The 22,896-nt window shown below is 65.4% G+C and overlaps 5 protein-coding genes and 1 non-coding gene across 6 annotated transcripts in view; 5 read left to right on the forward strand and 1 right to left on the reverse strand.

The window, feature by feature from the left end:
* Positions 1–340: 340 nt before the first annotated feature.
* Positions 341–3,668, forward strand: AMSG_06987 (lysosomal alpha-mannosidase E peptide; the record flags this gene model as incomplete). Its single annotated transcript, XM_013901027.1, has 3 exons — positions 341–343; positions 624–1,516; positions 1,618–3,668. 3 exons carry the CDS (start codon positions 341–343, stop codon positions 3,575–3,577), a joined length of 2,856 nt encoding a protein of 951 aa, XP_013756481.1. The 3' UTR covers positions 3,578–3,668.
* Positions 3,669–3,787: 119 nt separating this feature from the next.
* Positions 3,788–10,178, forward strand: AMSG_06988 (uncharacterized protein; the record flags this gene model as incomplete). Its single annotated transcript, XM_013901028.1, has 3 exons — positions 3,788–4,990; positions 5,080–8,529; positions 8,571–10,178. The coding sequence occupies 3 exons, from the start codon at positions 3,788–3,790 to the stop codon at positions 10,176–10,178; spliced, it is 6,261 nt and encodes a 2,086-aa protein (XP_013756482.1).
* A 96-nt stretch (positions 10,179–10,274) lies between these two features.
* On the forward strand, positions 10,275–14,652 carry AMSG_12024 (uncharacterized protein; the record flags this gene model as incomplete). The annotated part of the gene is made up of 4 exons (XM_013901101.1): positions 10,275–11,534; positions 11,774–13,065; positions 13,101–13,219; positions 13,489–14,652. 4 exons carry the CDS (start codon positions 10,275–10,277, stop codon positions 14,574–14,576), a joined length of 3,759 nt encoding a protein of 1,252 aa, XP_013756555.1. The 3' UTR covers positions 14,577–14,652.
* Positions 14,653–15,355: 703 nt separating this feature from the next.
* Positions 15,356–18,608, forward strand: AMSG_06992 (uncharacterized protein; the record flags this gene model as incomplete). The annotated part of the gene is made up of 2 exons (XM_013901029.1): positions 15,356–15,486; positions 15,761–18,608. The coding sequence occupies 2 exons, from the start codon at positions 15,356–15,358 to the stop codon at positions 18,516–18,518; spliced, it is 2,889 nt and encodes a 962-aa protein (XP_013756483.1). The 3' UTR covers positions 18,519–18,608.
* A 708-nt stretch (positions 18,609–19,316) lies between these two features.
* AMSG_06993 (uncharacterized protein) overlaps positions 19,317–22,896 on the reverse strand; it is a gene marked incomplete at its 5' end in the record, with an annotated part of 14,788 nt that continues 11,208 nt past the window's right edge. Inside the window, 2 exons of the mRNA XM_013901030.1 lie at positions 19,317–21,509; positions 22,097–22,835. Of these exons, the coding sequence (XP_013756484.1) occupies positions 19,383–21,509; positions 22,097–22,835 (2,866 nt within the window). The 3' untranslated portion in view covers positions 19,317–19,382. The remainder of the gene's footprint in view (positions 21,510–22,096; positions 22,836–22,896) is intronic.
* AMSG_20093 lies at positions 21,853–21,967 on the forward strand. The gene has a single exon (XR_001290160.1). It is a non-coding gene; the product is annotated as a 5S ribosomal RNA (ribosomal RNA).

Genomic DNA, 22,896 nt, shown 5'->3' on the forward strand with positions numbered 1-22,896 from the left:
CCCCCCCACCCCACACACACACACTATCAGATCTGGTTTGGTACGTAAACTGAACATATTCAGCAATCTCTCCCCATCCCTTCCCATCCCTTCCCCCTTCTCACCCTCCCCTCCCCCCTCCCCCCCCCCACCACACACACTCGAGCTCATCACCCTTGCCAATGCCTTCAGCACAGCAGTGCTGATCAACCGCCAGCTGGCGAAAGTGATCATTCCCCACCACCACCCCCACCTGTCCCGACCTCCACACAGCCAACTCACAGCCATGCACACCCTCACACTGTGCTGTTTGGTGGTACTGGTGCTTGCATGCCCAGCTCTGGCTACACTCAACATTCATATGGTACGCCTTTGGCCAATGGTCCTCGGTCCTTGGCGGCAGGAACAAGGTCCGGGCGCACCTGTTGGCTGCACGCCTTTTTGACGGCTTTTTCTGCACTTGCCGTCGCGTCCAACACAACCATCTACCAGCGACGAGGCCTTTTCTTCCCACTCCCTGATGTTCGTCTGAGTTCCTTTACAATGATGACCCTTCTTTGCTTGCCAAGGCCTGGTGTGCGCACCTCCATAGCTTGCACGCATCGCCTGCTCTGCATCTCACGCCTGGTCTCCTTCTCTTGCAGATCTGCCACACCCATGACGATGTGGGGTGGCTCAAGACGGTGGACGAGTACTATATGGGAGCCAACTCGTCGATCCAGCTGGCAGGCGTGCAGTACATTCTCGACTCGGTGATGCCTGCGCTGGAGGCGAAACCGGAGCGCAAGTTCATCTACGTCGAGCAGGCCTTTTTCCGCATCTGGTGGTCGCAGCAGGACGCGGCGATGAAGGCCCGGGTCCGCAAGCTGGTCGCCGACGGTCAGCTCACCTTTGTCGAAGGAGGCGACGTTATGCCTGACGAAGCCAACCCGACGTTCTCCGACTGGGTCGACGCCCTCACCCGCGGCCAGCGGTTCCTGCTCGACGAGTTTGGGCCCGAGGCCTCGGTCGCCTCGTCGCAGGTCCTGTGGCAGATCGACCCGTTCGGCCACTCGCGGACCGTGGCGCTTGCCGCTGCGCTTGGTGGCGCCAACATCGGCGTCCTCGGCCGCATCGACTACCAAGACATGGCTCATCGCGAATCAACCAAGCGCATGGAGTTTGTGTGGAAGACCTCGCCGTCGCTGGCGAGCATGGGTCCCACCGCCGATCTCTTTACCCTGAAAACCTTCAACGGCTACGGCCCGCCCGATGGGTTCTGCTTTGACGTCGTGTGCGACGCGCCGCCGATCCAGGCTGATCCGCTCCTCGAGGACGTGAACATCAAGGAGCGCGCCGACGCCTTTGTCGCCGCCGCCAAGAACTGGGCCTCCGTCTATACCTCAAACAACGTCATGATGACCATGGGCTCGGACTTTCAGTACCAGGCCGCCAACATGTGGTTCAAGAACCTCGACCTACTCATGGGCTACATTCAGGACAACGCCGCCGCCTACGGCGTCGACATCTTCTACTCGACACCACAAAACTACGCCGCGTATGTCCACGCTGCCAATCTCACCTACACGTACAAGACCGATGACTTTTCCCCTACGCCGATGCGCCCGCCGCGTACTGGTCTGGCTACTTTACCTCGAGGCCGGCACTCAAGCGCTACGTCCGCTCCAACTCGGCCTATCTCCGCCTCTCGCGCCAACTCGAGGCTGCAGCCATGGCAGCCTCGCCATCGGGCCCGGTCGGCTCTACCGACGGTCTCTGGGACGCGGTCTCGGTCCTGCAGCACCACGATGCCGTGGCCGGAACCGAGAAGCAACACGTTGCCAACGACTACGCCAAGCAACTCTACATCGGCCACGCCCACGCCGACGCCCTCACCTCGGACGCCCTCGCCCGCCTCACCGAGCGTTCGTACTCGGGCCTCGTCTTTGACCAGTGTCGCCAGGCCAACGTATCTATCTGCGCCGCCACTCAGGGCGTGCCTGCCCGCGACGGGCCGGGCGTCGTCGTCGTCCTCTACAACCAGCTCGCCACGGCCACCAGTGTTTGGCACCGCCTCCCAGTCGACTCGACCGAGTGGGCGGTGGTCAACGCTACCTCGGCTCCGGTTCCGGCCCAGATCGTGGTCAACCCGCCGCCGCTCCCCGGCCGGCCGACTGCCTCCAAGTACACGCTGGTCTTCCACGCCGCAGACCTCCCGCCGATGGGCTATGCCACCTTCTTTCTGGTGCCTGCTTCGTCGGCGGCGCCGGCGGCTACGCTCGCTGCCCGCGCCGATGGCCCGCCGAATCCGGTAGGCAACGCTCACTTTGAGCTTACCTTCAGATCCGACGGCCTCCTGGCGGCATACACTGACAAGGCGCGCGGGCGGACAACCAAGCTTGTCCAGCGGCTGGCGTACTACAATGCTTCCGCTGGCGGCGAACAGCCTCATCCGCCGGTTCTCAACGAGTTCCAGGCCTCGGGGGCGTACATCTTCCGACCCAACTCGTCGGCGCTGTTCTCTACCGGGCACGCCGCCGGAGCCGACATCTCGGTCCAGAACGGCCCCTTTGGCGTCGAGATCCTTCAGCGCTTCTCCGACTGGGCCTACCAGCAGATCTTTGTCTACGCTGGCGAACTCGCACCTACCGTCGAGTACACCATCGGTCCGGTGCCCATTGCCGATGCCGACGGTAAGGAGGTGGTCACCGTCTTTGCCTCGGAGCTCGACTCGGGTGCTAACTGGCACTCGGACGCCAACGCCCGCGAGATGATCGCCCGCCGTCGCAACTACCGTGCCACCTGGCAGCTCAACTGCACCCAGGCCATCGCATGCAACTACGTCCCTGTCAACACTGCAATGTACCTTGAGGATGACGCGGCGCGCCTCACCCTTGTCACTGACCGCTCCAACGGCGGCTCGTCCATGGCGTCTGGCGAGCTGGAGCTCATGATCCACCGTCGCTTGCTCTTTGATGACGCGCGCGGCGTCGGCGAAGCCCTCAACGAGACTGGCATCACTGGCAACGGCCTCATCATCCGGGCCCGCCACATGTTCCACGTCGGTAGCCCCGAGTCTGGTGCCGACTTTCAGCGCCCGGCCGTTGCTCGCATCACCTACGAGCCGACCGCTTTCTTCGCCCCGCTCACGGGAACGCCCGCCGAGTGGGCCGTCGCTCATCGCACGGCCTGGTCCGGCCTCTCCGCCCCGTTTCCGCCCAACGTCTTCCTCCAGACCCTGCAGCTCCTTGATCCAACCACCGTCCTCCTCCGCCTCTCGCATCGATACGCGCTCGGTGAGTCGGCCAAGTGGTCGCGCCCAGCCACCGTCAACACCACTGGCCTTTTCACCGCCTTTTCCATCACCGCATGGACCGAGCTCGCACTCACCGCCAACCAGCCTGTCGCCAACCTTCGCTCTCGGTTTGTCTGGAACTCATCCGGCGGGCCCGAAGCTGCCGTCGCTTCGCCACTGCACAGCGCCGTCAACCGTGCTTCTCCGTTCCGGCCCTCGCCGCATCGCCCAGATCGCGGCTACGGCACGGGCCCCTCAGTCGAGCTCCTCCCCATGGAGACCCGCACCTTTGAGCTCGTTGTCGAGTGGAAGCATGAGGCCTAAAGAGTGTTTCCCACCACCAGGCTTGGGCTGCCCTTGTCGGGCGCGCGCTAGCGGTCAGCGCACGAAACGATCTCTTCCAAAAACGTCAGCGTCCACAGCTCCAAAGACAGAAGCACGCGGCGAGGCGGCCAGGCGCCTTCCGCCAGCCACTCGCCACCAGTCAGCCGCAAGCAACCTCGCTGGAAGCCAGCTCTCTCTCCCTTTCCAAACATGGACAGCCTCTTCCTCGAGCTGCTCCAGCCACGCGAGCCACTACCTCCGTCGCTCCATGGCTCTGTCCCGTCGCGCCTGACCCTCGCCCGGCTGGTGGTTCGTGTGGCCACCTCGGCGTGGACAGCACCGTGCGGGACGGTTCCAGAGACCTCGCTACGGGCAACTTTGGAGCATGCAGCCTCACATCTGCCGCAGGCTTTGGTTGCTGTGGACTTGCTGGCGCCAGCAGAAGGCGTTGTGGCCGACCTCGCCGCCCTGTTGGTCACCCCGCTCCGACCGGACTCGCCGCGCACGGCATGGGTCCACATCGCCCTGGCCTCACTCCTTGCATCGGCGGCAGCATGCGCAGAGACGTGCTTGGAAGCCGCGCGCCCGCGGGCGGCGCAGGGTTTTCTATCGCTCGTCGAGCGGTATGCCGGCTACGCCGACCGCACGCCAGAGGTGGTGGCCCTCGAGGCGGGAGTGCAGAAGCGGCTCGGCGACATCGAGATCGCGCTCTTCGACACACCGCAAGACACGCCGGGTGCCCGCGATGAGCCTCTCTTTCCCAGACTCGAGCAGCTTCGAGCCAACTCGCCGTTTGAGGCCCTGCCACCGCTCCCAGCCTATACCCGCATCGCCATCCGGTATGCTGAGGCTGAGCGCCAGGCGACCGAGCATGCCGCCCAGCGCCGCCACCAGGTAGCGCTCCTCCGCAATGCCGGCATGTTTGAGCTCTTCCACACCGACGCGTTTGACGTCGGGCTTTGGCCTGCCCGTCTCCATCGCGCGAGGCAGAACGTCGGCGAGCTGACGTTGGCAGCGGCGGCAGACGAGCTGCTCGCCCTCGCGGAGCGCACGTATCTGGCTCAGGCCTTTGACCTCGCGGTAGCGTTTGGGGCGCTGGCGTTTGAGGCTGGTATGGGCGGGGACGACGCGTGCTGGGGGCACGCCTTTCGGGCCCACGAGCTGCTTGCTGCTGCCGTCCGCGCGGCGCTTGATCCGAGCTCGTTTCGGCTGCAGTACTCCGAGTCGCTGCCGCCCCTGGAGCTGCCGTGGGCCGAGGCACGGGAGGGCCTGGCAGCGTCGCGCGAGAGTGTGGCAGACGCACCGTGGCTTGACCCGTCCATCCACGCCACCCAGCTGCTTGATGTCCACCTGCAGACTAGCGACCACCGGGTCGAGCTATTCCGAGCGCTCATTGCCGACGCGCTCGCCAGCGTCGCCCCTCCCCTCACAACCTACCATTCACGGTTCTCTCGCTCGGCTCGATGTCAGCCGGGGCCATGTCGATGTACTCGGACGTCGAGTTTGCCATTTTACACGGGGTGTGTGAGGCAACGCCGTGGTTTGAGGAGGCTGTTCGATCACGGTTGACGGGTGCGTCTGCAGAGGTCTCGGCGGTGAGCTCGGCCAAGACTGCGGCGGTGCCGGAGAGCGTCGGCGCGCCGCAGCACGAGGTCGAGGCCGAGGCCGAGGTCTCAGCTCGTATCGAGGCCGAGCTCAAGGCAGAGTACCTTACCGAGCTAGAGGCCTGGTTCGAGGTCTTTGTCACTGCACTCGAGCTCAAGGTCATTGCGCTCGGCGAGACGTCGCCCAACGCCAACTCGGAACGGTGGTCACGCGGCTTTTGCTTTGACGACGGCGGCAACACGCCGCTGGTCAAGGATCCCAAACTCATCCAAACGCCTGAGGGCATGGTAAGCCTTCTCTGGCCGCCCGGCTCCTACGTGCCGGACCTCATGCTTGTTGGTGCGCTGCCGGACGCCGGGTTTCTCTTTGGCGACGTCGATCTGTACGACGAGTTCCACACGCGAATGAGGGCGCTTCTGGCCACGCCGCATCCGACGCTCCGCGGCACGCTTGGTCAGGTCTATGGTGCTGTATTGCTGAAGGAGGCCCTCGGCGAGGGCTTTAAGCCCAAGTTCCTCTCCAGCGCCACGCCTCTGCTTGACGTCAAGCAGTCGATGTATCGGTTCTGCTCGCTGGTTGTTTCGGGCATGGTCCGGCTCTTTGCGCGAGTGATCACGACGTCAAACGCTCGGCGGCCGGCGTACATCTCGCACCGGGTCCGAGTCCGGTCGCTGGTCGCGGACCGCGCGCTCGACGCCATCATCGGGCGGGCACTGTTGATGGGCATTGCGCTCGCTGCGCACCTCCGCAACAAGGCTCAGGCGTTGGCCGGCACCGAGGCCAATGTGGTGTACGCGAGCGAGGATGCTGTCCCGGCGGGGACCCGAGGCTACGTCGTGCCGCCCGGGGCGGTCGAGACCCTCGCACGGGTGTACCACGCGCACGTCGAGCCGGCTTGGCAGGCTGCTGTCGATTTCCACGACCAGCTGCTCGAGCTTGGCATCGGGCAAGTGGCCAGCGGCGCGCTCCACGAGGTAGCGTGGGAGTCGGGCGGTGGCGACGACACTGGGCTGCAGGTCTCTGCGCCTGTGCGGTTCCAACTCGCGCTGTCGGACACATCGCGGTTCGCGGAGGCTCAGGCCGAGCACGTGCTTGACCACGTAAGCGAGCGGTCTGAGCTTGGTACGCTCCTTCATGCACTCTCGCATACACTGCTGAGCATTTCGACAGCGGAGCCACCACGAGCGGTGGGAGGCGGTGGGCGGCGGGCTGAGGCGTCTGCTGCGGTCCACGTCTCGACCTGGCCGCTGGAGAGCAGCGGCGGCAACGGGCCGCCAGTGGTGGTGGAGCACGGCGTGGCGGCGTGGTGGACAGCTGTGCTTGCGTTTTCGCGATCGATCGACATCCGGTCGCGACGGTACCGGCTCCGCGTGTACCGGGAGTGCTTTGTGGGCAACGAGGCGGTGCGGCTGCTGAAGGCGACGTTCCCCGATGTCAACACAACCGGGCAGGCGCTGGCGGTGGGCAACACCATGATGCGCGAGGGCGTGTTCAGCCATGTGGTCGACAAGAAGCAGGTCTTCCGCGACGGCCACTTTTTCTACCGCTTCTCCAAGGACCTTGATCTGGCTGCGATCGCGGCCAAGGCTCGGAGAGAGGAGCGGGACAGCCACAGCTCGCATCGGACGTCAACCGGGCTTGATGCGGCGCTGCTGCAGCAGCTCTCGCCGCTCATTGCGTGGATTGTCGACGCCGACCACACGCCGTGGCAGCTGCTCACCTCTGCTGGCCACGAGCCTGCGGCAGCCGTCGAGTCCCCTAATGTCCTTGATTCTGTGGTTGTCTCGGGCCTCTGGGGTCACGTGGCGGCACTCGACGCATGGTATCAGGCGTTGGTGACGTCCAAAGCCTTTCCGTCCGGCACCGCTGCACTCAAGGAGAAGCTCTGCACTGTGTGCCGGGCGCTAGCGGCGCACTTTACGGTCGCGGCTGAGAGCATGGGTGAGGTTGTAGCGACGCTTCGGACGCAGCCGGGCGAGTCAGTCGAAGCGCAAGCTGCGATGGCGGTGGCGCGGGATGCGGTGCAGCCACACGTGGTGGTGCATGGTGTGACAAGTGGCGTGAGGGTACTGCGGGCGGGGGGCGACCAGACGCTAGTCGAGGCTGCGGTGCAGGGCAAGCTTGCGCTGAAGCCCATCCAGGCCTCGCCCGGATTTACGTATGCGATGCAGCTGTTCATTCCGCTCACGATTGCGGGCGGGGCAGCGCTGGACGAGCGAGTGCTGGCGGACCTTGTCAAGGTGCAGCCGCGGCACAACGCGATGCGGATGAGCCCGAGCCGGGCGCAGGCGAGTGACCTCTTTCATGTTTTTGCCAAGTACCCGGGCGAGGAGTCTCTGCGCGCTGTACTGGAAGCGCGGCCTCACGGCGATGACGTGCTCTCGACCTCGTGGCTGCCGTGGCAGTACACGACGGCGTTCCTGCGGACAACGCTGATGCAGCCGTCGTCGGCGTCTGCAGACGCGTACAAGGTGCGGTACATGAAGCGAGCCGATGGGAGCAAAGTGCCGATTGCGCTTCCGGTGGCGCACTCGAACTTGTTTGCCGCCGACGCGTTTGGATGGGCAGCATCGCTCGGGCAGCGGCGCACGCTCTCGATTGCGCTCTGCTTTGACCAGATGCTGGCTCCGATGGACGAGGAGGCTATGAAGGCGTTCATGGACCGGCGGCCGCAGACGGTCATCTCGATGTGGCTTGCGGCCATGGACCGATATAATCGGCGGATCGAGGCCATGTTTACACTCTCGGAGCTCGACGACCTGTTTGCCGGCGGCGACGGGTCGCTGCTGCCGTTTTTCGTGCCTGCGGACCTTGTGCAGAACTTGTATGATCGGTATGTACACATGCAGGCACTGCTTGCGTCTGCCGTGGACGCCGGGGCGCCACTGACGCACCTCGAGCTGCTTCTTGCGATTGATCCGGACATCGGTGCCATGTACCGCGAGGTGCTTGAGAGCGCACCAGGACCGCTGGCGCGGTATGCGGCGGCGGAGAAGAGGATGGCAGCGGCAGCAGCGGCGGTGCGTGTCCGGGCAAACTCAACAAGCCCGCGCGGAGCGCCTGCGTCTGCATGGGGCAAGTCGCGGCTCTCGAGCGTGTCGGCGTTTGTGGCTGACGGGCGGATGGAGCCGCAGGCGGTGCTGGGCAGCTTGCAGTTTGACAGCGCCGAGTCATCACAGATGGCGCTCGCTGGCGCGCGCGACTCGCTGGTGTACGGCAACGGGAGCGAGTTTGCGGCGCTGGGCGAGCTGGGTGCCAAGGAGAACGTGGTGCGGCTGGTCCCGTTTGCCAACCTCTCGCCTGGCGAGCAGGTCCGTGTGCTGGAGAATGTGCGCGATACGCCGTTCGTCTCGCTCACGCTCCGCGGGTGCTCGGTCCTGCGGACGAGCGGCTGGCAGCGATTCTGGAGCACACGCCGCATCTGGAGCTTCTGGACGTCTCGTTCTCGAGCGGGCTTGTCTCGCCGACCGGCTCGTTGACGGAGATGCCCAAGCTGCACACGCTCGTTCTACGTGGGGTGACAACGCTTGCTGCGCTGGAGCAGAGGTCGCGGCGGTCGCGTTACCTACCTGCCCTCGCGCGGCTGGATGTGCGCGGATGCGGGGCGCTGAAGATGTTGGACATTCCCAAGTTCCCGCTCTCGATCCGGATCGACCCGTCGGGGCTGGCCAACATGGAACGAGTGCGGGTAGCCGGAGTCGAGTGGACGCTCGCGGTGTGCCTGGTGATCAACACGCTCAACAACACGCAGGCAGACACGTTGCAGCTGGAGGATGTGAGCGGCGTGTCTGCGGCTGAGGTGCAGAGCCTTGTGGGCGTGGTCTCCAAGTCGCAGTTTGTCAACGCACTGATGCTCAACCGGGTGAGCTTTGCCGGCGGCGCCGGCAACTTGATCCCGCAGCTGATGCGGAGCGCAAACGCGCTCAAGTGCGTGACCATTTCCGGGTGCCGTGGGGTGGAACTTGCGGCAGTTGTGGCGGCTGCGACCGAAAGCGCGCATCTTCGCCAGCTCACACTGAGCGAGTTTGACTTTGCGGCCGGCGGCGGGGCGCTGGTGCGGCAGTTTGATGCCATGCTGCAGGCGCGGTCGAGCCTGCGTGCGCTGACGCTGCGTGGGTGTGGGCTCAATGGGTGCAGCAGGGTGCTCGCGGCGCTAGGACGGGTGCTTAACCGGCGCGGCGGGGGGCTCTCATCGCTGGATCTGAGCGACAACGGAATCTCGGGTCTCGGGCTCGCGGAGGTCATCTCGGGCCTGCTTGGGGGTGGCGAGGCGTCGGCGATGGGCGCACTGGGCATGATGCTGGGCTCTGCCATGTCGCGGGTGGGTGTAGGCGGGCGCAAGGTGAGCGGGGGTGGAAACTCTGGAGCTGTACACGGCACGTCGCTGACAACGCTTGTGCTCGACGGCAACGCGCTGGGAGGGCGCGATCTTGGGGCGCTAGGCGGGGCGCTGGCGGCCAACTGCTCACTCACGGCGCTCTCCCTCAGCCGCAATCCGATCGGGGAGCATATGGCGTCGTTTGCGCGTGGGCTCTCGGGCAACACGCGGCTGACGACGCTCGAGCTCGACTCTGCGCAGCTTGGCGACGCCGGGGCGCTTGCGCTCGCCACGGCGCTCGCGGGCAACCGCGCGCTGCGGTGGCTCTCATTGCAGGCGAACCGAATCTCTGCCGATGCTGGAGCCGAGGTTGTGGCCGCGCTTGTCTTTGTCACCCACCTCAATCTCGCGTTCAACGGGTGGGGCGAGGAAGAGATGTTTGAGGCGCTGGCGGTGGTTGCCGCGCGGGTGAGCAGCGCAGGTGCCGAGTCTGACGACGACGACGTGTCTGAGGCATCTGACCCGGTCAGCGAGGGTGAGACTGGTAGCAGTAGCAGCGCACAGGCACCGAGCAGCGACCGCAAGCGGACAGTGTTTGTGGGAGAGTCCGCCGTGGTCGAGCTCCCGTGGGGCGTGGCGCAGCAAAAACCTGCGAAGAGTAGTTCCCAGAAGGAATGAATTTGTTCGCAAAGAGAACAACGCGGTGGCGTCAAAAACGGACCGAGGCGGTGCAGCGGACGGGTGTGCCGATGACTCGGCACAACTCGACTCAACATGGCCGACACTGTGGATCTCAATGAGATCACCGAGTACTTTGACGACGAAGAGGTGCTAGCGGACAAGTGCCGCGAGCTGGCTGGCCTGATTGCGCAAGCGCGCAAGGGTTACTTTTTCACGGGCGCGGGCCTCTCGACGTCTGCGGGCATCTCCGACTACCGTGGGCCAAACGGGGTGTGGACGCGGAGGGCGCAGGGGCGATCCGCCCCGCGCGGGGTGAGAATCACACAGGCGACGCCGACGTACGCGCACATGGCGGTGGCGGCGCTTGTGGAGACAGGGGAGATGCGCGGAGTGGTGAGCCAGAACGTCGACGGCCTGCACCGGCGATCGGGGGTGGCGCGGGCGGACATCGCCGAGCTGCATGGCAACTGCTACCTTGAGGTGTGCTGGAAGTGCGAGATGGAGCACCTACGGACGTTTGACGTCTCCGAGCGAATCAATGGGTCTGGGCGGTGCAAGGAGTGCGCCAAGCGGGTACCACACTTTTGCCACTGCACCTCGCGCAAGTGCGGTCGCCGCGGGTGTGGGGCGGTGCTCAAGGACTCGATCATCCACTTTGGTGAGAATCTGCCCGAGGGAGATCTGGAAAAAGCATTTGCGTGGGGCCGCAAGGCGGATCTGTGTGTGGTGCTCGGCTCGTCGCTGCGGGTGACGCCGGCGGCGGACGTGCCAGCCGAGACGGCGGGGCGCGGCGGAGATCTGGTCATTGTTAACCTGCAAAAGACACCGCTTGACGACGAGGCTTCGCTCATCATCCGCGGGCGCATCGATGATGTGATGACGCGAGTGATGGCGGAGCTTGGGCGGAGCGACGAGGTGCTCCCGTTCTACGAGTCGCCGGCGGCCGTTGCCGAGGCGGCGCGGATGGGTGTGCCCCCGCCGCCGGCCGCAGTGGCGAGGATGGATGGCGCCGCAGCCGCGCCAAGCTGTCCCGACACGCTTTTTGTTGGCAACACGGCGAGGGCGAGCAAGAAGAGCCGCAACACCAAGTGGACTGTGTACGTCCGCCCGGCAGTGGCTGACGCGCCCGATGGCACCGCCGTCGACGACATCATCGAGACCGTAGAGTTTGGTCTTCATTCTACCTTTTCCCCATCGCAGATTGAGGTGAGCCAAGCGCCGTACGAGATCACCCGCGTGGGGTGGGGCACCTTTGACGTGAAGATCCGAGTCCGCTTCCGCCCCGAGACCGGGCGAGCGCCGCTCGCGCTGGTCCATCCGCTCTCGTTCTCTGCCGGTGGATCGCAGGCTGATGTGGCGCTAGAGTGACATGATTGGTAAAGAGTGACATGATTGGTAAAGAGTGAGTGGTTGGTGGACGAGTGAGTGGTTGGTGGGCGGATCATCGAGCAGGTGGTCGGGCCATCGGGGAGGTGGGCGGGCCGTCGGGTTGGTTTGGCGGGCGGCGCCACTCGACGCCACGGCCGGTGACCGGCAGGCGGGCGATGGCGGAGTGCAGGGTGGGCATTACATTGTGTGACCTACCTGTCGAGCTTGTCCACCGCATTGCGTTCAAGTGCGCGGCCGGCGAGGTGGCGCGGCTGTCGGCGACGTGTCGCAGGCTCCACCGCATGCTGCTCGGCTCGGCCTACGGCCGCGACAAGACGCGGGTGCTCAAGGGGTTGGCCTGGTGCGTGGACGGCGGCTTCGAGCGGGCGGCACGGATGGCGCTGGCCGAGCCGGGCGCAGATCCGGGTGGAGACGACAACGATGCTCTGCGGACAGCGGCGATGCAGGGCCATGCCGGCATTGTCCGCGCTCTGCTCGCCCATCCGGCAGTCGACGCCACCGTCTTCTTCAACGAGCCGCTCATGTCGGCCTGCACATACGACCACGCCGACGTCGTCCGCGCCCTGATGGACATGTCCGAGGTCGATGTCACTGCACAGGAGAACCTAGCCATTCGCTCGGCCTGTGCTCACGGCTCGATCGACGTTGCTCGCCTCCTCCTCGCCTGTCCAGAGGTTGATCCCGCCGCCTGTGGCGCAGAGGCTCTCGAGTGGGCCATTCGTGGCGGCCACCTCGAGTTGGTGGCCGAGCTGGTGGCTGATCCGCGCATTGACGCTGCCGCTGATGGTTCAGCCGCGCTAAGCGTGGCAGCAAGCGTCGGTGAGTGCGGCATCGTCACGCTCCTCCTCGAGTGCCCGGGCGTGGATCCCAGCGCCAACAACTCGCAGGCGCTGCAGAATGCATGCGCGGGCGGACACACTCATGTGGTGGCGGCACTGCTGGAGGACGGGCGGAGTGAAGCTCATGCGGATCGGAATGCGGCACTGCGTCGCGCCGCCGGTCTCGGCCATGGCCGCGTCGTGGAGATGCTGCTGACAGTTGAAGGCGTGGACGCGAGCGACAAGCACAACGACGCTTTGCGGACGGCGGCGTCCGAGGGCCACGCCGAGGTGGTGGCGCTGCTCATGGCCTGTCCGAGCGTCGACGCCTCTGACTGCTGGAACGAGGCGATCCGACTCGCCGCCTCTGCCGGACACGCCGACGTGGTGGCTCACCTCATCTTGGACCCGCGGGTCAAGCCGGGCACCAACAACAACTACGCGCTGCGAACTGCGATAGCCCTCGGTCATGCTGACGTTGTGGCTCTCCTCCTCGCTCATCCCGCGGTCAACGTCGACGCGGTGGGCAGCAAGATGCTCCTGATCGCGGCTCAAAACGGCCACGCCGCCGTGGCCCGCATCCTCGCCGCCGACCCACGATGTGCACGATCAGAAGCCGAGCTCGTCTCTACTGCGAGCCTTGCGCGCAACTGTGGTCACGATGACGTCGCTGAGGCGTGTGAGGCTGCGGCAGTGCGACGATGGGGCGGAGCGGGACCGAGAGCGGGAGCGGGAGCGGGAGCGGGAGCGGGAGCGGGAGCGGGAGCGGGAGCGGTAGCGGGAGTGGGATGGCGAGCTCGGACGAGTGCTGGAGCTGGAGCGAGAGCGAAAGTGGGAGCGAGAGTGGGAGCAGCAGTGAATGATGTCCAGTGCGTTTGAGGAGGGTTGCGTCCGAGGTGGGTGAGGAGGATGGGTGTGGGTGGGCGCTGCGGTCCGAAAATATTTTTCAGCCATCCGCCGGGTCCACGCCGAGCGCCACCACATTGGTTCAACCGACACGTCGCCAAGGTTGTCTTGGCGGCGCGACGGCGACACGTCACCGCCAGCAGGAGCAGACATGGCGGCAGCAGGGGCAGGAGCGGGCGCGGGAGCAGGGACAGGGCCGGCGGTGCTGTGCGTGGCAGGGTATCTGGCGGTGCGTGGGCGGAAGCGAGTGGGCCGGTGGCGACGGCGGTTCCTGGCGCTGGAGGACACGACGCTGACGGTGTACAAGAAGGAGGGCAAGAAGGCGCTGGCGACTCTGAGTTTTACCTCTGATGCCCGCGAGACATACATCGAGGACTTGGCGTGTGCGACGCCTCCGGCATCGCCGGCCAAGGCCGCCAAGGCCGCCGCCAAGGCCGCGCGCGCCGCCGCCAAGGGCAAGGCCAAGCCGTTCCGTGTCTCCATCGGCGGCGTGCTGCTGCGGCTGCGAGCGCACACGCTCGATGCCAAGACGGCGTGGATGGACATGCTCTCGGCAGCTATCGAGATGGCTGTTGAGCGCGGTGTGCCGTCGCGAACAAACGGCGGTGTGGCCGGGCCGGGCCCATCTGGCGCGGGGCTTGCAGCCCTGCTCGACGGCGACGACGACGACGACGACGACTTGATGGACGATGACGAGGTCACGGTCATGGACTCAGACTCAGACTCAGACTCGGGCATGCATGGCTCGCGCAAGTGGCGGCGTTCGGTGCGCCCGGGCGGGGTGCTGCGCCGGCTGCGACAGAGCTCGCAGACCTCGGAGTCGCTGAAGCGGGCCGAGGAACGCAACGCCGAGCTAGAGGCGCGAGTCGCCGAGCTCGAGTCGACCAACTCGGCCTTGACGAGCAAGCTCGCCGCAGCCGAGGAAGACCGCGAACTGCTCGCTGACGAGCTGCGGTCCCGTAGCGCCGAGCATGAGCGGCTAGCGAGTGTCTTCTCGGCTCGCATCGAGGAGCTCATTGCCGAGCTCTCGGATCGGGACGACGAGTTGGCTCGGCTCAAGGCTGCCGTTGTGCCGCCAGTGTGGATCAAGAACAAGAACCGGAGTGGGTGCGCCGAGTGCATGCTTCCCTTTACCGTCACCCGGCGACGCCATCACTGCCGGCTCTGCGGCGAGATCTTCTGCGCCAAGTGCTCGGCGCACAAGGTCCCGCTCCTCCGTGGCAAGAACAAGAGCGTCCGCGCCTGCAACCGATGCGCGCTCCTCGCCAACACCTACTCGTGAGCGATCGAGCCTGCCTCCGCCGACACTGTCATGATTGCAGCCCAGCATGAACCAATGAAGCAGGAAACAACCAAGATGAGATAATGGTGCTGGCGGCATGCCTCCCGTGATGTAGACATAGTTTTCAGCGTGTGGCCCAGCTTGTGTGGCGGGAGGGGCGGAGCAAAGGTGTGGCAGACATCTCGAGAGACATGCCAATAGAACGTCCCATGGGACACGATCTACGGATCTGAGCGGTGACTCGGATTCACCACAATCCGCGTTTGAGTGTGAAACAAACAAGCCGACGACACCATCACCAACGAGCGCATCCGCACTAAACATATATAGCAATCAACCAAGTCAGAGTACTGCAGCGTCAGCCCCTCCTCCCGCGATATCAGCTTGAACGCCAGTTGGCTCGTCGGCTCGTCGGCTCGGCGGTTGGTCGGCGGTTGGTTGGTTGGTTGGCGGTTGGTTGGTTGGTTGGTTGGTTGGTTGGTTGGTTGGTTGGTTGGTTGGTTGGTTGGTTGGTCGGCGGCTTGTCGGCGGTCGGTTGGTTGGTCGGCGGCTTGTCGGCGGTCGGTTGGTTGGTCGGCGGCTTGTCGGCGGTCGGTTGGTTGGTCGGCGGCTTGTCGGCGGCTCGTCGGCAGGCGCTAAGCAACAACAACATCGATGGCCACTGCACTCGAGGCGCGAGCTGGGGCAGCAGGGATAGTTCCGACAGAGAACAGGGGCGCGAGCAAGACGGGAGGAGTATACGCTATCCGTGGTAGCAGGTGGTGTGAGGGGAGGTGGACATGTCGTCGTTCTCTGCCGTCTTCCCGCTAGATACCTCGACCGAAGCTGGCGTGGCCTCTGTGCGGCAGGCGTACCTCAATGCCTCGGCCATGGCCATCTTTGCCCTTGTGGGCTACACACTGTATCACAAGTACGTAGAGGGGGAGGGGAGGGTGAGGGGGAGGGGGGAGGGGGGAGGGGGAGAGGGGGGAGGAGGGGGGGGGAGGGGGGGGGGGGGGGGGTCATGGCTGTGGAGGACAGAGGTCCCACGCCGAGAGCCAGAGCCAAGAGCCAGAGCCATACCCAGCCCAGACTCACATAGCGCACACCCGCACCAAACACATGCACACGTATGGGACTCGCCATGGCACCCGCACGGCACACGTGGAATCTGCTCTCTCATGGGATGCCTCATCGCATGTCAGCCTCATCATATTCTCATCCTTCTTCAATCCGCTGCTCTGGGCCGCCCTCGTCGGCTTTGTCCTGCACTTTGTCAAGCTCCGCGCTGTGCGCTCGGTCCGCACCTACGTCGACTCGGCTGAGCTGTCGGCATCAGTCCACTCGCTGCCAGCGCTTCTGTATCTGGCTGCACTGCCGCTTGTCCACCTCGCCCATCGTGTCGACGCGCTCTCGACCGCCATCTTTGACTGGATCTGGGCCATGATCGAGTGGGCGTGGGCGCTGTCGTGGGCCCATTGCTCGCTGGCGGTGGCTGTCGCTAGTCTTGCGCTCGCTTGCAGCGTCGAACCGTCGACGTATTGGCTTCTTCATGCCGCGGCGTGCAATCTTGCGCTTGACGCCCACCGGACGCTCCTGTGGCTCGCAGACTGGTCGTGGGCCTACATTCTGCTGTCATGGCTCGCACTCTTGCTCTTCCGCTTCCGCATCCGTGCACTGGTCAAGCTCCAAGCTGGGCCCGGCCGCGGCGAAGAGCAAAGCGACACAGGCTCGGTCCAGCCGCACACCCGCTGGACGCGCTCCCTGCTCAACAGCCTCGACTGGGCTGTGTGCGCGGTGACGTTCACCATCTTCCCGGCCGCTCCGCTCTACGCCTCATGGGGCTCGCTCTGGTCGACGCTCTCCTCAGGCCTCTGCTGCGGGCTGGTCTACCTCGGCTACCTCCACAACCGCGAGGACGAGCCGGCGACAGCGTGCGGAACGCCAATCGAAGAGGGCGAGGCCGGCGCCAACGGCACGCCGCTCGACGTCGCTGACCTGCGCACGCCGGCCCAGATGCGCAAGGCGCCTGAGACCATCGACGTCCAGGTCATGTCGCGAGCGTCGTCACTGGCATCGGCCTACCGGCGGACGGTCGAGCAGGGACACGGGAGCCGGCGTGGCGGGCGGCGGCGGCGGCGGCGACGAGCAAAGAGCTCGTCCAAGGTGCATCAGTCGATGTGGTTTGCGCTGCTGTACGTGCTCTGCGCCGCAGTCCTCATCACCCGCTTCCCGCTTTTCCGCATCCTGGCCGGCGTCGGCGGCGTCATCGTCGGCGGTCTCGTCGTCGCCAAGGTGGTGACGCGCATCTTGGCTGGGCCGACCGCCTCCTGGTCATCGACCGTGGCGTACGCGTCGTCGACCCGGGTGGCGAGTGCGGCGGGGCGGGCATGGGCCGACGCGCTCTGGCTCCTCCGCCGCGTCTCGCCGGCGCCGGTGGTTGAGTTTGTGCGGCTGATGTGGGACGGCGTTGTCTATGCCGACCGAGCCATTGTGGCACAGCTTCGTGACAAGGCCAACGTCCTTGTCACACTCATGCTCATTGTGGCGTTCTTTGTCACCACCATGGGCGGCGGCACCTTTCTCACCTTTCAGCTCCAGGCCGAGTCGATGGTCATGTTCACCAAGTCGCAGCAGGTGTGGCGAGCGGCGACGCATGCGCCGCTGGTGGAGCGGGTCTGGTTCGCCTCGGTCGGCGCCCGCGACGCCGTCGCCATGGACGCCGCCTTTGCCTCGGCCTATGATGGCGCACGATCCGCCGCGCTCTCCTGGGTTCAATCACGGCTAGAGGAGGCCTTTGGTACAAACGTGAACATCACGTACATCGAGTCGCAGGTCACAGCATACTGGCTCAGCGCCGGTGGCAACGGCAACGGCACGGCTTCGTCCGGCAGCGTATCAGAGCCGCCTGGTGTAGCGAACGGCGGGCGCTCGCCGGGAAGCGGCGCAGGGCCAGTCCCATCCGAGGCGCCACTGGCGTGGATGGCGTCGATAGTGCGACAGGCGTCGGAGCTCCGCGTCCTGCAGTGGGTTCGTCGGCTTAAGCTCGCCCAAGTCCGCGAGACGGTGGGCGCGTACTTGAGCTCGATCTCACAGGCAGCGACGTCAACCTTTTCGTTTGTCTCGTTTGTCTTTTGGCTCTCCTTTGCTGTCCTCAAGGGCACCATTGACATGGCCGTCTCGCTCGTCATCTTCTTCTCCGCGCTCGGCTACTTTCTGGTCTCGGACACCTTCCGGCCGCTCGACATTCTGACCTCGTTCTTGCCGACGGCGCAGCTGCAGGCCAAGCTCCGCAAGGACGTGGAAGACACGCTCAACCAGGTATTCCTCGCCTCGATCCTCCTTGCCTGGTACCACTTCCTGCTCGTGTGGGCCACGTTTGAGTTTGTGGGCGCCGATCTCGTATACATCCCGGCCCTGCTCTCGGCCTCGATGGCAGTCATCCCCAAGTTCCCGTCGTTCCTCTTTGTTGTCCCGTTTGCCGTCGAGATGTGGCTTGTGCAGGACAAGCCGTACGCCGCACTCTTTGGCATGTTCCTCCCGCACCTGCTCGCGTGGTGGTTTGTCGACACTGCCATCCAGGCCTCCATCAAGCGCTCACATCCGTACCTGACCGGCCTCGCCATGGTCGGCGGCCTCTCGCAGTTTGGCCTGCAAGGCGCCATCTTTGGCCCGCTCCTCGTTTCTATGCTCATGATCGCCACCTCGTTCCTCACCTCGGAGGCCGCGGCCTCGGACGAGTTCATGGCCTCGTTCACTGGCGCAGGCTCGTCGCCCACTCCCCTGCCGCCGCTCGCCTTTCCCACCCCGGCCTCTGCCCCGGCCTCGGGCCCTGTCGCCCTCCGCAAGCGTGCCGCTCACCAGCGCGCCGCCGCCGCAGACTCGCCACTCGACGTCGTCGCCGCCAGACGCGGCCTCGACGTCGACGAGCTCGCTGCCGAAGGCGATGCTGTTGAAAAGTGATGGACAAAGGCTCAACTACCTGTCCAATTGCTTCTGTTGCATGCGTGTGTTTGTGTGTTGTGGCTGATTGTGCTACGCGTGTGCGCCCCCCCCCCCCCCCCTCCCTCCGCTCTTGCCCAGGCATGTATGGGCTATAACATCCAGAGCGTAGACGCTGCATCCCCCATCATCCCCATCGTCATTTGCGCAGCGGCTCGCCGTCCCACCGCCTCGCCGTTGCGTCACTCGAGTTGATGCGCCGTTCGGCAGTTTGCACAAGTTGATGCGATGCCGGCGTCACGGCAGCGAACGGACATGCGGCGCCGACGCCGGGCGGGCGCGGCAGGTGGACGACGAGGACGAGACGGAGCTGCTGCTGGCACTCCTACCTGCTTCTGAGCCATGGCTTGCCAGGGATGACAACGATGGGTCCGACCCGTAGATCGGATCGTCGGCATAGTCGGCCGGAGGGCCGGAAGGCAGCGGTGGCGAGTTGAGCAGCCGGCCTGGCAGCACTTCGTCACACTCGAGCGGAAGGATGCGCATGCGGGCCGGCCGTGGCGGCGACGAGTCGGCATCAAGGCGCCTCAGGCTCATATCACGTCGCGATGCAAGAGTCGGACTGTGCGGGCTGTGCGGGCTATGCGGGCTGGCCTGCGGACAGGCCTCCGGGGAACTCGGTTGATCTGTCTCCATCGCCAAAGTGTTCCTTGAACACGGGCGGAAGGCTGAGGAGTGAAGTGCTGGCAGACGCCCGGCACCATCTCATCGCATTCTCTCATCTCTCGAGCGTTCTAGCACGCGTGCGCCGCGGCCGGGTTGGGCTCGGCCTTCTTTATGTCGTGCACTGTGCACGAGGTATCGCGGGTGTCGCGGGTATCGCGGCTACGCCCCACTGCCTTCGATCTGCTGCTGCTCGTATGCGCTGTAGATGGCGTCGGCCTCGGCGAGGCGCACCTTGCACTCCTTGTACGCCTGGTACTGCGACTGAATGGGCGCCCGGTCCTCGACGTACTGGACTTTGCGCCCGTGCATGGCCATAAACTCAGACTGGTAGTGGTGGAGGAGCACCTGGAGCTTGCGCTTGCGGTCCTTGATGGTGAGGTAGAGCGCGTTGGTGGCCTTGGGAATCGAGGGGTTAAGCATGGGCGCCGTGACCGGGACAGCCGGGTCAAAGTGAGCAGAGACGGCGGCCTGCGCCGAGGCCGGCTTGGCTCCGCCCCGGCCGCCACCGCCGCCGCTTCCACCGCCGTCGGCGCTGCCGCCAGCCGAGCAAAGCGACTTGAGCTCGCGGTACCGCTCGTAGAGCGGGCGCATGACCTCTTTGTCAGCCTTTCGCGGCTGGACCCCGTGGCGGACTTCGTATGCCGAGTCGAACGCACGCAGCTCCTTCTTGATCAGCGACTTTTCCGCCTCCTGCTCTGCCGTAGTCATCGCAAACACGTCCTCGGGCCGACCGGCGTCGGCGCGCGCCCTGGCCAGCCGCCGCAAGACAGTCGGCAGCGGGTCGGCAAGGTAGGCATCGATCTCAGAGTCCGGCTCGGGCTGCTGCGTCTCGCTGCTCCCGTTCCCGCCCCCACTCCCGCCGCTTGCTGCCGCAAACGCTGCGGCAGCTGCTGCCGCCGGCTCTGCCACCTTGCTCCGAAGCGCTGCACTCGGCGACAGCGCCGCACCATGCTGTGCAAACCTTGCTCGTCCAAGGCGGCCCACCGGCGACGCTATCGACTCGACCGAGCCGGACTGGAGGGTGGCGAGAATGTTGGAAAACGACTGGAAGAGGGCGAGGGTGCCCTCGATGGGCGCCCACTCGCTCGGCAGTGGGTCGCGGTCGTGCCGCTTGGCAAACACCCGCTTGAACACCGTGATGTCGACATCAAGCTTGGCGATCTGGTCCTCGAGGTATGGAATGTCTGCCCGGGTCCACTGGTACTCGGTCACGACAGGCGTCTCGACCTTGTCTGCGTTCTCACCCAGCGGAGTTTTGCCGCCACTAGTGCCATCTCCGTTGATGGCGTCCAGGCTCTCGCGCCGCTGTGCACGGCGGACGGCCTCGACCCGCGACCGTCGGTTACGTGGCGAGTTTTGCGGGCCGTGGACCCGGAGCTGCCGGGCGGAGCCGCCAGCGCCAGCCGCCACGCTCAGCTCCTGCGACGACGACTTGATCAAGTCTGCAATCGACGAGTTGAGCATCGAGTCGAGCGCCCGGCGCGTCGGCGACTGGATGCCCTCGGCGGCGGTACCGGCCTCGTCGGCGTCGTGTAGCAGCGACTCGTCGACCGAGTCGTTGGGCGAGTAGAGGGCCTCGCGCGAGGCAGCAGCAGCGGCGGCGGTGTCGCGCGGCGGCGACGCTGGAATCGGGTTGAACAGCGGCTCGTAGAGGGCAAAGATGTCGCGGGTGATGGCGTTACAGTACGCGATGTCGCGCATGATGGCGTCCTGGGTATTTTCGCGCGAGTGCAGCATGTTCTGGCCAAATACGGTGGCCATGTTGTCGATGCCCATCCGCGACGTCGCCTCGTCGCGGGCCATGACCACCGCAAGCTCGGCCACGTACTTGACCAGCTCGTAGTGCAGCGGCGGGAGCTTGCCCAGCGCCGCGGCGTAGGCCTCGATCTGGGCCTCACCGGCAGGCGCTTCATGGGCGGCAACAAAGTCGTCGTAGAGCGCAAAGGTGAGCGGCGGGACCGGGAGCTCGCGCAGGTAGAGCTTGAAGAGCGACGAGACGGCAAAGACGTCGTCGAGCTCGTCGAGCGCAGCATCGCCGGCCGTCTCAAACGCGCTCCGCAGCTCTTGCACCACGTCGTCGGCTCCCGGTACGCGGAAGACGCCCTCTGTGGCGGCATGGGCCTTGAGGTACTCCCCGCACCGCCACACCACATACGGCAGCCGAGAGAGGACGGTCTGTGGCGGCGGAGGCCCCAAGGTGACCGGCGCAGACGCCGCTTGCGAGGTCACCACCTCCACCAGCTCCACCCCAAACATGGCCTCGCCCTTGGCCGCCTTCTTGCGCTTCTTGCGCCGGAACATGCACACGCGTCACGCTTGCTCCCGCTCTCTCTCCCGTTGCCTTGCCGGCTCTTGCGTCGGGTGTTCCCTAACCCGGTCTCCTCGCTCCTGCACTCCCCCCTCCCCCTCCCCCCCAACCGCTCCCCTCCCCTCCCTCCCTCCCCTCCCACCACTCCTCCTGTCCGCCCGCCAACCTCGGCACTTCCCGCCGCGCTGGGCGACCAGCCGACAAACCAAAAGCTCCAACCACCGCCGGGCAACGGTCAAAATTTTGGCAACCCATTTTACGACCGCACCCACCCCAACCCCTCCACCACATGACTACCACACACACTCCCTTATATTGAATGCGTTCATCCTATGCTGAAAATACCCGATCCCGTCTCGCTCTCGGAAGTCAAGCAGCATGAGGCTTGGTTAGTACTGTGGTGGGGACCACACGGGAATACCGAGTAACGCATTCTGTTTTCTTTTTGCCCAAACACACACCCTCCTTGCTTGCATGCACCACCGCTGACCCCACCATCGCCACATCAATCATTTCTCGTTCGTCGGGCGCGAGCTGCCCTGCCATGCCGTGCTTCAGCCAAGACTTCGGCAAGCCAGATTGCAACGCTCGAGTTGACCGCAAGCGCACCCTGCTCGACATCCATTGCCCGTGCAAGGAGGTCCAGGTTCTTGGTGGTGAGTGACGGCGGCCGGAGATGGCCAAACTTGGCGCGGAACTTGGCCATCCGCGCGTCGATGTCCTCGCCTGTGCCCGGCCCTCCACCACCAGTCATCGCCGCTTCGAAGTCGTCGTTCGACGCCACATCGTCAGCGTCGACCACAGACATTGAGCGCAGCGAGTCGGACATGCGTGATGCAGCCTCCACCACCCGCCCGGTCTCATCGCGCTCGAGCGGCGAGGCAAACAGCTCGCAGATGGCCTGCAGCGTCGCTTGATACAGCGCAACCATCTCGACCGGAAACTCGATCTTTTTTCCACTGCGCCGCGCCGGCGACCGCTCGCCGGACCCGACCGACGACGCACCACTCAGAACACGCGTCCCGCGCTTGTGCGTCCGCCGCTTGCGCCCGCCACTCCCGCCGCGACCCTCCACCGTCGATCCACGTCGCCCGCCACTATCACCGGCTCCGCCGCCTCCTCCGCTCCCGCCGCCCAACTCGAGCGGCGACGGCCTGGCTGCCGCCTCCTTCGCCGCGGCGATCTCGAGACCCAGCTCGTGCTGCTGGACTTGGAACTTGAGCTGCGAGAGCAGCTGGTGGACCCGCGAGACACCCGAGAGCGGGAGCTCTACAGAGCCCGAGATCTGCCGCGTCACGCTTCGGCTCCGCCCGCCCACCCGCGAGCCCGCGCGCGAGCCCGCACGTGAGCCCGCGCGCGACCCGC

This window comes from Thecamonas trahens (genome assembly GCF_000142905.1).
Source record: "Thecamonas trahens ATCC 50062 unplaced genomic scaffold supercont1.32, whole genome shotgun sequence".
NCBI lineage: Eukaryota > Apusomonadida > Apusomonadidae > Thecamonas > Thecamonas trahens.